The sequence below is a fragment of the Sus scrofa genome, chromosome 14 (assembly GCF_000003025.6).
Source record: "Sus scrofa isolate TJ Tabasco breed Duroc chromosome 14, Sscrofa11.1, whole genome shotgun sequence".
Lineage (NCBI taxonomy): Eukaryota > Metazoa > Chordata > Mammalia > Artiodactyla > Suidae > Sus > Sus scrofa.
Genome location: NC_010456.5, coordinates 32,877,520 through 32,891,260, shown reverse-complemented (window position 1 = coordinate 32,891,260; position 13,741 = coordinate 32,877,520). Strand labels below are relative to the sequence as shown.

At 49.1% G+C, this 13,741-nt stretch overlaps 1 protein-coding gene across 10 annotated transcripts in view; it reads right to left on the bottom strand.

Annotated features, from left to right (window-relative positions):
• Nucleotides 278-13,741, bottom strand: part of ACAD10 (acyl-CoA dehydrogenase family member 10) — a 49,121-nt gene continuing 35,657 nt past the window's right edge. For 4 of the 10 annotated variants that reach the window (XM_021073835.1, XM_021073838.1, XM_021073834.1 and 1 more), the window contains 9 exons: nt 12,230-12,630; nt 8,830-8,970; nt 7,687-7,824; nt 7,455-7,545; nt 6,152-6,310; nt 5,018-5,190; nt 2,703-2,846; nt 1,636-1,713; nt 393-1,063 (listed from right to left, as the gene is read on the bottom strand). In XM_021073835.1, the coding sequence (XP_020929494.1) occupies nt 923-1,063; nt 1,636-1,713; nt 2,703-2,846; nt 5,018-5,190; nt 6,152-6,310; nt 7,455-7,545; nt 7,687-7,824; nt 8,830-8,970; nt 12,230-12,630 (1,466 nt within the window). In that variant the 3' untranslated portion in view covers nt 393-922. Of the gene's footprint in view, nt 1,064-1,635; nt 1,714-2,702; nt 2,847-5,017; nt 5,191-6,151; nt 6,311-7,454; nt 7,546-7,686; nt 7,825-8,829; nt 8,971-12,229; nt 12,631-13,741 lie in introns of all 10 variants that reach the window. The other 6 variants (XM_021073831.1, XR_002338858.1, XM_021073833.1 and 3 more) reach the window with 6 other exon arrangements.

Below are 13,741 nucleotides of genomic sequence, written 5' to 3'. Positions count from 1 at the left end.
CCACCTTCCTCCAAGCTCTCTGAACTGTAATAGCATACTGCCCACCACCTCCCCCCACACTCTGACTATAGAGCAGAGGGAGGAGTGGCCCTCACACACCAGAAGGTCATGGTCCTTTGCCAACCTTTACATAAGCAGCAGTGGGGCAGCCGATTTGGGACCTGCCAGGGGTCACTACATCTGTGGCCCCCCACACATACAAGTGGGATGATGCAATGGGCAGGATCCCAGGTAAACTCAAATATGAGGAGGCAACAGAATACTGAGACACAGGAGCTAAAGTGTGAGCCTTTATTCTCCATTCATTTTGTATGACATAGAACATTCATGATATCTGAGGTATATTTTCTTGTTCCCCAAAAGTCCATTTCCGAAGTAACATCTCAGTGTTCTGTGTTTTGGACACTCAGAAGAAGAAAATCAGATGGCAGTAGTTTCATGATTTTGGTTTCATTCCTTTTTCCCAAGAGTGCTCCTGCCTTGGGTCTGTAGGCTGCTGCCATCAGCTGGGGTGGGAAATGGGGAGGCAGGGAGGAGGAGGCCCCCACATTGGGAGTAAGCACGGATGGACACAGCACCCCAGCAGCACCCCTGCTATCTGTCCAGACTCTCAGAGCCTGTATGCAACACAGCCAGAGAGACGGGGTCCTGGACTGAAGACCAACTTTCCAGGCTCTGTACCAAAACCCACTCAGCTCTCAGCTAATCCTCTTCCTCCGTGCCTGAAACAGGGAATGCCAGGCCTCTCACAGAAGTCTCTTCTGTGGGGACCCAACAAGGCTAAGTTCACAATGATAGCCACAGGACAGACTGCTGGGCAGGGTGCAAGAGTCACACATACCAGGCCTTTCAAACTGCACCACTTAAAATGTAGGCACCCTGGCCCAGCAGGGACATTCCGGCTCCTGAGGTCCTTGCACATCTATAGGCCATGCTTCAGCTCCATCTTGGCCACTGCCGCCCGGTGCACCTCATCAGGGCCATCAGCAAAGCGCAGGGCTCGGGCCCCAGCAAAGAACTGAGCCAGTGGGAAGTCGTTGCTCAGCCCTGCTGCTCCAAAGGCCTGGCGGACACAGAGGGAGAAGGGAGGAAGTGGGAAACCCTCATCCCTGAGAGCCCAGGAACAAGTTCCTGCTCCTAAGATCCCAGAGAGGCTCATAATAGCCACCTTCCTGGAGATATCCCCTGACACCTGCGTGATAACCATGTTGAGGGAGACTTCAAGTGGGGCCATGCTTGCCGTCCCAGGAATGCCAGACTCCCCAGGTCTGCCCTGCAAGGTGACTTCTGCCATCAGGAAATCTCTACCAGGGCCAGGAGGCATTCTGCATGTCTGAGAGACTAAGCCTGGTGTGGTAAGGACCCACGTTCCCAAAAATCTGAGCCCAACTTCTTGCAAGCTGAGTGACCTTGGACAAGTCCCTTCATTTTTCTGTGCCTGTTTCCACATATTCAAAATGAGGTAGGAATGGGACTCCTAAGGTTGTTCTGAGGAGGAAAAGGAAAGTCACACGCCTGGTGAGTATGCGACAGAGGGCGGCTGTTAGTTTACTGGAGGTTGGGCAGCTGAAGAGAGGGGGTTTGCATCTGTTGTAAATGATCCAAAGGAAACAAGCATCCACCGTCTGTGCTCACCTGAATGGCACGATCAATCACTCGGGAGGCCATGGATGGAGCTACCATTTTAATCATGGCAATATCCAAAGCTGCAGCCTGCAAGGAGGCAGAGATGTGGTGAAGAGGGCAGAACACTTGGAAGAATGATCAGTTTCATAAGGAGTAGAAACAATAGCTCAGAACAGAGACCTGAGGTCCTGCTGGACCACAAGCCATGTGGTGCCCACCCAGCACCAAAGCAGGTAGAGGGGGCAGTGGTGGTAACTAGGAAGGTGACTCAGGATGATGTGTGGTATGGGTGGCTGCCTGGTGAAGGATAGACTATGGGCGTCTTCCCAGGTGACAGGCAGTATCACCAGCACGCAAATAACAGGATGGAGAATGGCTTGTGCTTCATTCACGGTCACTGCCAGCTCTGTTTCCAAAGGGAAGGTGCACCAAAGCCAGCAAGGACTTGGGGAATTGAGCTGCAAGGACCTGCCCTGGGACTGGGATTTGGAGCAAAGCCCCTGAGAGCCCTCATTCCTGGCACTAGAGTGCCAAGGACCCAGGAACTTGAGCCTGGGCCACCCTACACACCCCGTTACTGAGGCCTCTTAGCTAAAGCATGGAGGCCCCATGGAGAGCTGGAGAAGGCAGGGGTCGGTGTGGCATTGTGCCTGGCCATCAGAGGCACTCAGAAAGAACCGTTTAAGGAATAACATCACCCTTGAAAATAAGCTTTTATTTTGGCTAATTCCCTGGCTTACTCTCAGTTTGCCTGATGCCTGGAAGTCCAGGCAGGGTCATAGCTGAGGCTGGGAGCCATGTGGCCCTCACAGGCTCCCTGTCTTGAACCCAGAAGGTCACTGGGTCAGTAAAATAGAAAGTTCAGTCCTCTTTTATTATACCTTTTCTGTTTTTGAAAAACTGCCCAAGTCGTTCCAAGGAGAATTGAAGCAAAGTTAGTTATGTCAAGAAACCAAGCACTTGATCTATGGTTTGCTGAAATGAGGAGGGAAGAGTCTGCATCTAGAGATCCCCAGGCTGGCATCTTTCACTGCGACCTCAAGACCTGTCTTCCGTGAGGCCCCTTGGTCTCCTACCTTATTTCCCGCCACATCCATGACATGGGCAGCTTTCAGCACCAGCAGCCGGGCCTGCTCAATCTCCACACGGGACTGGGCGATGTCTGCCAGAATCGTGCCCTGCTCTACCAGGGGCTTCCCGAAGGCCACACGGGACTTTGCCTGTGGACACAGGAGAAAGGACAGGAGGCACAGGGCTGTGCCTTGCAGAGGAGGTGGGCAGAAGCACATGGGAGAGGAAGGGGCTCGGAAGTAGAACTTCACAGCTCATCAGCCACTTTGCCAGCTCTCCAGCCACAAGAAACTTCCAGGGAGAAGAGCCAGATGCAGGCGTTCATGGGCACCATGGAGCTAGGCAACGTGGTGGCTGCACAAATTACCTTCTGGAAACCCGAGAAGGGCAGGCCTGGCTGCCAGGAGCAGTGCTTGATTTGAGCTGTCTCCCGCCCAGGGCTACTCCAGGAACTAGGCAGTGACTGTGGGTGCTTCACACAAGCCAGAAGGGCATCCTCTGCTGAGGGGGCTGGGCCTGCTTCACACCCTGGGACGCCCTCAGGAGTAAAGTCAGGGTGCCAGCGCCCCCTTGTGGGCAACTGTTACTGCAGTGGGGATTCTAGAGCAGTTGAAAGTTACAAGCAATCAAAGTCTATAAGGGGAGTTCCGTGGTGGCGCAGTGGTTAACGAGACCCCTAGCCTGGGAACCTCCATATGCCGTGGGAGCGGCCCAAGATACAGCAAAAAAAAAAAAAAAAAAAAGACAAAGTCTATAAGGGATCCTTCCCCACCTCACCCCGTCTTTTAACTAAAAACAGTTATGACACAAATAATATATCTAATAGCAAAAGAAGTACACATTTTCAGACAAAAAAAGAAAAAAACACCTGGTATTCCATCATCTAGTCACACTTTATATTTGGTAGATACCTTTTTGTATGCCTACACATACATATGCATTTTTGTACAAAAAAATAGTGTCACACTCTATATAATGCTTTGTAGCCTACTTTTTTTTCCCTGTTAAGAGCACCTCATTGTACATTAAGAAAGAAAGAGATTTCTACATCATTTTGGAATTTCACTGAATGCCCATACCAGGCTTAGCTGACCAGGCTCCAACTGTTATATATTTCTTTCTGGTCTTTTTAGGGCCACACCTGCGGCATATGGAGGTTCCCAGGCTAGGCGTCGAACTGGAGCTGTAGCCGCTGGCCACAGTTACTCTGGATCCGAGCCACAGCTGGGACCTACACCACAGCTCATGGCAACACCGGGTCCTTAACCCACGGAGCGAGGCCAGGGATCAAACCTGCGTCCTCATGGATACTAGTCAGTTGTTTCCACTAAGCCACAACGGGAACTTTATAGCTTGCTTCCAACATATTATAGTCACAGCTGGTGTGAACCTCTATATCTAATCAAATTACTCCCGTGTGACCAAGTCCTATGAGTGGAACTTCCACGTCAATACTATGGCACCTTCTAAGATTTCAGAAATTTACAGTAAAACTACTCTGCAGGATGGAGCAGGAGACTATACCTGAGCCCTTAGCAGTATTTTATTTCAAAATAAAACAAAAAACTGGTCTCAACTGAGAAGAGTGTGGATTTCAGGTTTACTCAGTAATGCAAGCACACCGGACTACATCTGTTCTTTGGACAGAGTATCTTATATTTTTTAGTCTCAAGTGTTTGCTTCATCTTTGTGAAATCGGTACCACTGATACGAATTACTATTCCCAGCAAGAGCTTTCTTTTGGGTGGGCTTCCAACCTTTGAGGGGGTCACAGCAGAACAAAATTTTGGGGCCATGTAGTGGAGAAGGGTGATGCAGGGCTGGACGACAGAACCCCAGGTTCTCTCTGGTATCTAATTTTTTTTTTTTTTTTTTTTTTTGGCCATGCCTCAGCATGTGGCAGTTCCTCTGCCTGCCAGGGATTGAACCCGCACCACAGCAACAACTGCGGTGACAATGCTGGATCCTTAACCTGCTGCACCATAAGAGAACCCTCTGGTATCTGATTTTTTAAAATGTCCTGGTAGTATGAATGGCCCTCAACAGGTCATGACCCTGTGGACCTTGGAACCTTGCCCTCTACTGCAACAAAACCTGGCCTTTTCCTTCTGGTCACCTCAACAGTGTGGCCCGTTCTCTGCAGCATTTCAAATTTCAGCAAAGTAGCAGATGCAAAGCAAAGGCAGGGACACAGCTTCTTATAAAGAATATCACCTAGCTTTACCCACTGAGTCTGCTCTCAGAAAACAGAATTTGGAGTCTGATAGGAAAATAAATGGGTGGTTCTGGGACAGAGACGGGTACAAAGGGAAGCACTCACTCGTGCCTTCATGAGCGCCAGTGCCCTCTCCGAGCACCCTATCAGCCGCATGCAGTGATGGATCCTGCCAGGACCCAGTCGGCCCTGAGCGATCTCAAAGCCCCGGCCGGGGCCCAGGACCATGTTCTCCTTGGGCACACGCACCTTCTCAAACAGGACTTCGCCATGGCCACCTGAAAGACCCAAAGCGTTCCCCTGAGTGATCCGCCTGTCCATTTTCCTCAAACGTGTTTATCCTTTGCCTCAGGCAGGTCACCTATGGCAATGTTCCTGCCCTTCTAAAGCCTTCTAACTGGGACATGGTTGAAGGGGGAGATAGTGTAGGAAGGAGCCTATTAAAGATGGAAAATAGGAGTTCCTGTTGTGGCGCAGTGGTTAACGAATCTGACTAGGAACCATGAGGTTGAGGATTAGATCCCTGGCCTCGCTCAGTGGATTAAGGATCCGGCATTGCCATGAGCTATGGTGTAGGTCACAAATGCAGCTTGGATCTGGTGTTGCTGTGGCTGTGGCGTAGGCTGGCAGCTGTAGCTCCAATTAGACCCCTAGCCTGGAAACCTCCATATGCTGTGGGTACAGCCCTAAAAAAATTTTTTTTTAAATAAAAAATAAAGATGGAAAATAAATCACTGATTTACACTATCAAATGAATAGTTTGGCATTCCTTTTCTAAAACATGACTCTAACTTAAGCTGACACTCCTTAGCGGTATGTGACTAACCACGTCATGATCCCATGGGAATACCGAAGACAAAATGTGAACATCATCAGTAGAGAGAAGCCTCTGTGAGAGGCTCTCCTGGGCTGCAGGCCAGCTGTCCTCGCTGGGATCTGGAAGAGAAAGGCTGTGGGGCACTTCTTGCCCCCTGCTCTGTCCTCTGTGGCCTCCTTACCTCACAGAGTTCTGCTTATCATTTAAGTTTAGAAGAGAAAAAAAGGATAAACGCCTGTCTGAAATTTGCCTGTGTGGCTGATACTCACATATGGAACTGAAATGCAGGAGCATGTGACCTTATAAGTGTCATCATATGCTTACAGGTGTAACTTCCTGAGTGGGAGCAAGCGCTGCCCAAAGCCTTTCCCCAGGCCCAGTCCAGGCCCACACAAAGAGGAGAGCTGTTCCCAGGAGCCAACCTGGTGCATCCTCCAGCCCATACACTGTCAGAGGCCGGATGATTTTTATCCCTGGAGTATCCATGGGAACCAAGAGCACAGACTGCTGTTGATGGCGTGGGGCATGTGGGTCTGTTTTCCCCATAAACACGCAGAGTTGGCAGCGCGGATCCAGGATGCCTGCCGGGAAAAGAGAGAGACAGACCCCCATCATCTGACACCAGGGCCATCAGATCACTCTACAGATGGAGTCCTAGCCCAGGGAAGCTGAAGCCAGCAAGCAGACAGGATCCTTTAACACTTCACAGGAGCAGAATGAGGACATGCAGGCTCTTGACCAGCAATAACAACTGGGTTTTGTCCCAGTGAGGAGACTCCAATATCATAAGTTTCGCTTTTTTTTTTTTTTGACTTTTTAGGGCCGCACCCTCAGCATATGGAGGTTCCCAGGCCAGGGGTCAAATCGGGGCTGCAGCCGCCGGCCTACACCACAGCTACAGCAACACAGGATCCAAGCCACATTTGTGACCTACACAACAGCTCACAGCAACACCAGATCCTTAACCCACTGAGCAAGGCCAGGGATCTAACCTGCGTCTTCATGGATACTAGTCAGGGTCATTAACCACTGAGCCACGATGGGAACTCCATAAGATTTTTTTTTTATCAATTTTTTTTTTAATGCACCAAGTCTAGCTGAAAATATAATGTGGATACAAGGAGCTGAAAACTGCTACTTTATCACAAGCAGTGGGAACATGATGGCTTTAGGCACAGGCTTCGGAATCAGGCCAGCCCTGAACTCTGCATTCCTTACTTTTAATAGGGGGCTACTACCTTAGGCAAGTGACTCAAGTCACTTCTCCATCGTAGTCTCCTTCTCTGTAAAGTGGGGATAATAGCAGGGATCTTCCAGGGAGGGGTGGGGACTCAGTGAGGTGAGGTCTCTGCAAAGTTAACAGCTGGTGAATGACAGAATTACCACTGGTCCTTCTGCTGTAGCTGATCTTATAGCAGGATCACCACTGAGGACAGGACCTGCCTCTCCAAAGGGAGATGCTCAGGGCAGAACAAAGAGAGTCAGGAGGGAATGAGAGATTCCTGGAACTGCCATATGTGGGGTCACCTGGTAACCCCCAAAGAACCTCTCGTTCTCCCAGGATTTGCTGCCTCTGCTGGAAGCAGACTCAGAATCTCCTTTGTGTCAAGTGGAAATGAAGCTGGTCCCTCCCATCGTTTCACAGGCACCAGCAGGGCAGGGAAGACATGCTTATAAATGCAGACTCATGTAAGTATAACCGAAAAATGAATTTCAGGCAGATACCTGAGATCCACCACTTGTGACCATTGATGACATAGAAGCCATCCTCCTCTCGGATGGAAGACTCGATATTTGTAGCATCTGAGGAGGCAACCTGAGTGAGAACACATTCTGATTAAAGCTGGCAAGGATCCCACCATGGTCCCAAATGGCAGAGCCCAGATGGGGTTAGGCAAGGATCTGGCCTGATGAGAAGGAGCACCTGTGAGTGACCCAAGTCCCAGGAACCAGGTACCTGGGGCTCAGTCATAGCAAAACAGGAGCGGGCCTTTCCCTCCAGCAAGGGAGTCAGCCAGCGGGCCTTCTGCTCCTCAGTGCCATACCGCACCAAAACCTCCATGTTCCCTGTGTCTGGAGCAGAGCAGTTGAAGATCTGAAAAGGAGAGAAGGCGTAACGGTGACTCCCACATCCACATTCAAAACTTCAAACCGCCCAGAAGCATGGACAGGACTCCTAAGTCACAGGCCCTCTGACACTGAAAGTCCTTCCTCTCCCCAGGGAAATGTAAGGACCCAAGACACTTTGAATATAATGGCTCAGAGCCCCTGAAGCTCATCCAAGGAGTTCCTTGATAGAGAGAAAGGAAACTGGAGCTGGTGCACGGGGCCCAAAGGAAGCCAGCCAAGCTGTGCTCACACGGAAGATGCCCACCCCCAGCAGCTTCCTTGTCCCGGCTCCAGCCTCCTGCCTGTGGTGTCCTCGCTCATAAGAAGTCAGTGTGCTGGGAGTTCCCATCGTGGTGCAATGGTTAACGAATCCAACTAGGAACCATGGGGTTGCAGGTTCAATCCCTGGCCTTGCTCAGTGGGTTAGGGATCTGGCGTTGCCGTGAGCTGTGGTGTAGGTTGCAGACGCAGCTTGGATCCCACGTTGCTGTGGCTCTGGCGTAGGCCAGCGGCTACAGCTCCAATTCAACCCCTAGCCTGGGAACCTCCATATGCCCTGAGAGCGGCCCAAGAAATGGCAAAAAAAAAAAAAAAAAGAAGTCAGTGTGCATTGGAGCCCCTAGATCCGCTGCAGCTGGAGGGAGCCCTACCAGGCAGGTGGCTAAGCTTGTGTGGAGGACAAGATATCCTCCACAAGGGAGAAGATGTTAAAGAAGGTACCTGGGGGGAGTTCCCATCGTGGTGCAGTGGAAATGAATCTCACTAGGCACCATGAAGTTGCAGGTTTGATCCCTGGCCTCGCTCAGCAGGTTAAGGATCCGGTGTTGCTGTGAGCTGTGGTACAGGTCACAGACACAGCTTGGATCTGATGTTGCTGCAGCTGTTGTGTAGTCTGGCAGCTGTAGCTCTGATTGGACCCCCCATAGCCCGGGAACCTCCATATGCTACAGATGCAGCCCTGAAAAGAAAAGAAAAAAAAAAAAAAGAGTACCTCAGGGGCATACAGAGACGTGCCCATGAGCTCACACAAGTGTGCATACTCCACGTTGGTCAGTCCTGCTCCGTATTTTCTCTCAGGATCAGTCTCTATGGGTAGAAAAAGATTCCAGAGTCCTTCGGCCTTGGCTTTCTCCTATCATGGGAAAAAGAGGTCAGGGATCCATCGTGGGTGATTTCATTTTATTTTGGCCCATAGAAAATGAGGCAAATCGAAACCATCAGGCTAGATACAAACTCAGCAGACCTGTGGGAGGAGAATATGAGGGTCCCCAGGGACAGCTAAATCCTAACTGACTGAAAGTGGTTTACTTCCCCGGTGTCCATATCCTGGACACCCCACGTACCCCACATCCATCATGGTTAGCATTACTGTTGCACAGCTTAGAACTCCAGCCATGAGCACCAGAGAGTAAAGGGTCCTTTAGCAAGCATGATAGGAACCAGCCCAGTAGCCTCAGCTGCCCTGCTGGGTGCCTAAGGGGATCCTCTAAACCAGCTTCCTTTACAAAGCACAACTTCGTTCCTGGGAAAATACCCCGGATTTCTGAATGTAGCTCCTGACAGGGAAAGTCGTAAGTCTAGCCTGGGGGTCAGGAGTCCAGACCGAGTCAGACTGACCAGTTCAGACCCTGCCCCGCCAGATCTGCTGGAAGACCTTGGGCAAGATACCAGATCTCTCATACTTGTTTTGCTTTTTGCGGCTACACTGTGGCATATGAAAGTTCCCAGGCTAGGGGTCAAATCAGAGCTGCAGTTGCAGACCTCTGCCACAGCCACAGCAATGTGGGATCCAAGCCACATCTGTGATCTATTCTGCAGCTTATGTCAACGCCAAATCCTTAACTCACTGAGCAAGACCAGGGATCAAACCCACATCCTCAAGAACAGACACTATATCAGGTTCTTAACCTGCTGAGCCACAATGGGAACTCCAGGATACTGGATCTCCACATGGCAGTTTCCTCATCTGTGAAACTGGATGTCACCACCCACCCTCCCAGTCATAGCTACTGAGTATTACAGTAGGAATGGACTGTGACTAACTGATGGGGAAAAAAGAATGGCGTGGGAAGGTTATCAGAAGCTCACAGTAGATAATGAGGCTCAGAAATGGATAGGAGCCTGGCAGCTCAAGGTGATGACAGGACAGATACTCTGCAGTCCTGCTGTGCAATGAGTGAGTACCAGCTGTTTTCTGTCTTGAAAACTATTCACTCTTCTGGTCCCAGAAAAGAGACAGACCTGCTGGCCTAGCCTGGCCGGGAGGCTGGGCTGGCACCTGGACTGACAGTTCTGCCAGACTGTGTCCAAAGGTGAGGAGAGAGGCCCTGTAGGAAACTGGGGTGCTGCTACCCAAAGGGGAAGAGACACTAGGCAGCCAACCAGTGTCCATAGCGCCTACCTTGCTAGGTTTTGGGAGATTAAATGAGGCAACACACAGACTATGAAGTGCTGAACTCAGAACCTGAGGGCTGCACAAAACATTCATGATTATGGATATTCTTCCCACTGGGAGGGCTCCAGCTGGCTGATTTGTACATTACGTTGGGCCCGGTCTCTATGACACATACTTCTAGAATCAGCACACACACTGGTCTCGTTGATGTGTTAAGCTAACTAGCTCAGAGTGTAGTGACGAAGAAGGACAGATTAGTTAAAACAAACAAAGCAGGAAGAGAAGGGAGAAGTAAGAAGCAAGGGAGTTCTGAGAAGAGGAAGAAAAAGAAAATGAATACAGTCATCTCCTTGTGGGAGGGGGGAAGCCCACAGATTTGAGCCCAGAAGATCTGGACTGAGTCCGGGTGCTATTATTTCTAGCTGTGTCCCTGGACAAATTTGAGTCCTCATCTTTAAATTGTGGTTCATAATGTTCACAGGATTTGTGAGATGCAGTATATAACACCAAGTACTTGTCATATGGGTAGTGATGACATTTTGGATAAAAGCCATGCGCCACAACTTCACTCTACCCAAAAATCTTAGTTGTCATTATGATTCCCTTTCAGGTATGACCAGAAGTAGAATGTTCCCTAATCTAGTTTTCTCCTATGCATTCATTTTAGATTCCAGAAGTGTCTGCAGCATGAGTATGTGCTTTCCCAATCCTTTTTACTTCAAAAAACCGATGCTACAGAAACAGTAAATGGACAGAGAAGTAGGTGAGAGCATTTGTTGCATATGCTTGCACAGGATCCAAACCCCTTCTTATTCTGAGGAACACCCTCACTGTTTAAATTTCAGTGGTGTCAAGTATCCCAGTGCAGAAGAAGAATGAAGTCAGGCACATACCCTGCATCCTGACAGTGAAGGCGTGAACATGGGAATTACGCCCAGCCAGCCGAAAACTCCCAGTTCAAATTTCAAGTCCTAAGGAGGCATCCAGATCTCCTGGCCCCTGCACTAGTGACAGCCTTGGCCATGCTCCCTGTAGCTGGCCTTCCCTTGGCTTTACTGTCTCCTTCAACTGGCTCTTCAGCCTCCATCCATGTTAGCAGGTAGGAAATGTTCTTTGAAGCTTAAGTGACCTGGGGTGACCTAGACTAAGATCCCCAGAGTGTCCCTCAGCGAAGGAAAAGGTGGACAAATTATGGTGCACCCACACACCTGGGGGTCCATCTCCAGGCTCTGACATGCTAGGGTGAGAAATAATTAAATTATATAAAGTGTGAGATTCAAACAACTTTGTTAAAATAGGAATAATATCTATTAGTATATAATAGAAAAAAAAAGAGCTGTGAGCCTAATAAACTAAATTATTATTATCATTTTGTCTTTTTAGGGCCGTACTCATGGCATATAGAGGTTCCCAGGCTAGGGGGTCAAACTGGAGCTGGAGTTGTTGGCCTACACCACAGCCACAGCAATGCCAGATCCTTAACCCACTGAGGCCAGGGATCACACCTGCGACCTCATGGATGCTAGTCAGATTCATTTCCACTGACAAAGAACAGCAGGCATTTCTGTTACCAGCTAAAGTGGTATTACTATGTGCCAGTAGCATAAACAGTTTATAGTTGATATGGCCGTTTAGCTTTGATATTATGAATTCTTTAAAGAGAGACTTATTTAATGGACGTAATTAATATCACTTTGTTTCAAATTGACATGATTCAAATATGCATAAAATGAGCCACCTGCCCCAGGGTTTTAAACCACAGACCTGGCATTCCTCTGCCTAGGTACAGCTATAGGCCACGACAGGGTCACACAGAAGGGGCAGTGAAGTGAAACTGAGTGACCTAGAGCTGGCTCTTTTTGAACACGACGGAGAGAGGAGATCAATCAGCCCTCCCGTCTCTTCACTGCCTGGGAGGAAGCAGATGCGGCCGGTGGGCCAGCTGAGGCTGGGCTGTGCTAACGTGGTCTCCCCACCTCTCGAAAGGCTGCTTTACCTTGAGATCTTCAACCAGAGGGGAAGGGGTCCACCTCTCAGCTGACGCCTGGTGACTCTGCAGCTCTGGCTCAGCAGGGTACACATGTCGCTCTATAAACTGCTTCAGCCGCTGATACACCTCCCGGACTGGTGGGGAAAGGCCTTCTGGAGAGAAGACCAGAGCTCCCTTTGAGGCATGAGCTGGGGAAGAGTCTGTCGAGGTGACATAACTCCTCCTGCCCAGGGTCCTCGGCAGGAACTGTGGCCTGGCCCACGTGTGGTGGGACCTTGTTAATGGTTTGGTGGGTGGCATCTCTTTGAATACCCGGAATCCTTCTTTGACTGCGAAATCCCATGCCAGGTTAGACATAAATTCAGTCAGCTTTCCACTTTGCTCCGCGGTCGCTGAGCTTGCTTGCCCTAAGCAGAGGCAAAGAAAAGCAGTAAGTACCCCCCCAAACAACCTGGAATAGTAATGCTAGCATGGACAATATTATTGTTACATCAGCAGCTACTGCCACTTGCTGAGCACTTGACATGCACCAGACTCAGTGCTAAGTGCTTGACATGTATTACTACAGCTCACTGAATTCCTGGAGCTGTATGACTGTTTTAATCCCCACTTTACAGACAAGGATCTGGGTTTTAGGGAGGAGATGTGCCCAAGCTTACATTCTTGGGATGGGAGCCTGAAGTTGAACTCAGTTGGCCTGCTCCCTGCTCTCAACCTCTTCTCCTCCTAAAGAAACCAAATCAGGAATTCCCCCAAATCACTTCTGCTGTCACCAGTGGGTTACAGGAAGCCCTGCCACAAAACTGATAATAACTGTGTCACAGGGTATTGGATTCAGAGCCAGTTTCTGAGCACCATTTGATCTAGATCAACACCATCATCAGCATCGCAGAACTCATTCTAGTCATGCTGTTTCTTTATTTAATGGGGCGCCAAGAATTTTTTTAAATGATTTTTGAAAAAACTTAATGTATAGTATATTCTCTTTATGAAGTGCACAATTCTGTGAGTTTAGTCAGGCAACCACCACTGCTATCAAGATACAGTATATATATATTCCCATCAGCCCCAAGTTTCCATGGTGTCCCTTTGTACCTTTTCCCCTACCCCTAGGCAACAATACTGATTTCCATTCCTGTAGTTTGTATTTTTTAGAATGTCACATAAATACATACATCATATTTTCAGTGCAGCTTCTTTCACTCAGGTATCTGGGACCCATCTATGCATCTCCTTATACCGTGACTATTGCCTCATATTTATAGTGGGCTTTTTCACAGCCAGCTCTCCTGGATTCCTTTTCGCATTTCCATGTTCTCAAAAGACTATTTTCCTCATTTCCTATGTATCAATAAGTGGATCTTTGCAAAGGTCTATTTTACTTCTGGCTCCTGCCATGGACAAGTGCTAATTCTCAAAAGAACCATTTTTATGCAGCTTTGGTATTAAAGATATTAAGCTATTCCTTACAAATAAGGAACGAGATCCACCCACTACATAGCAGAGGATGCAGCCCTC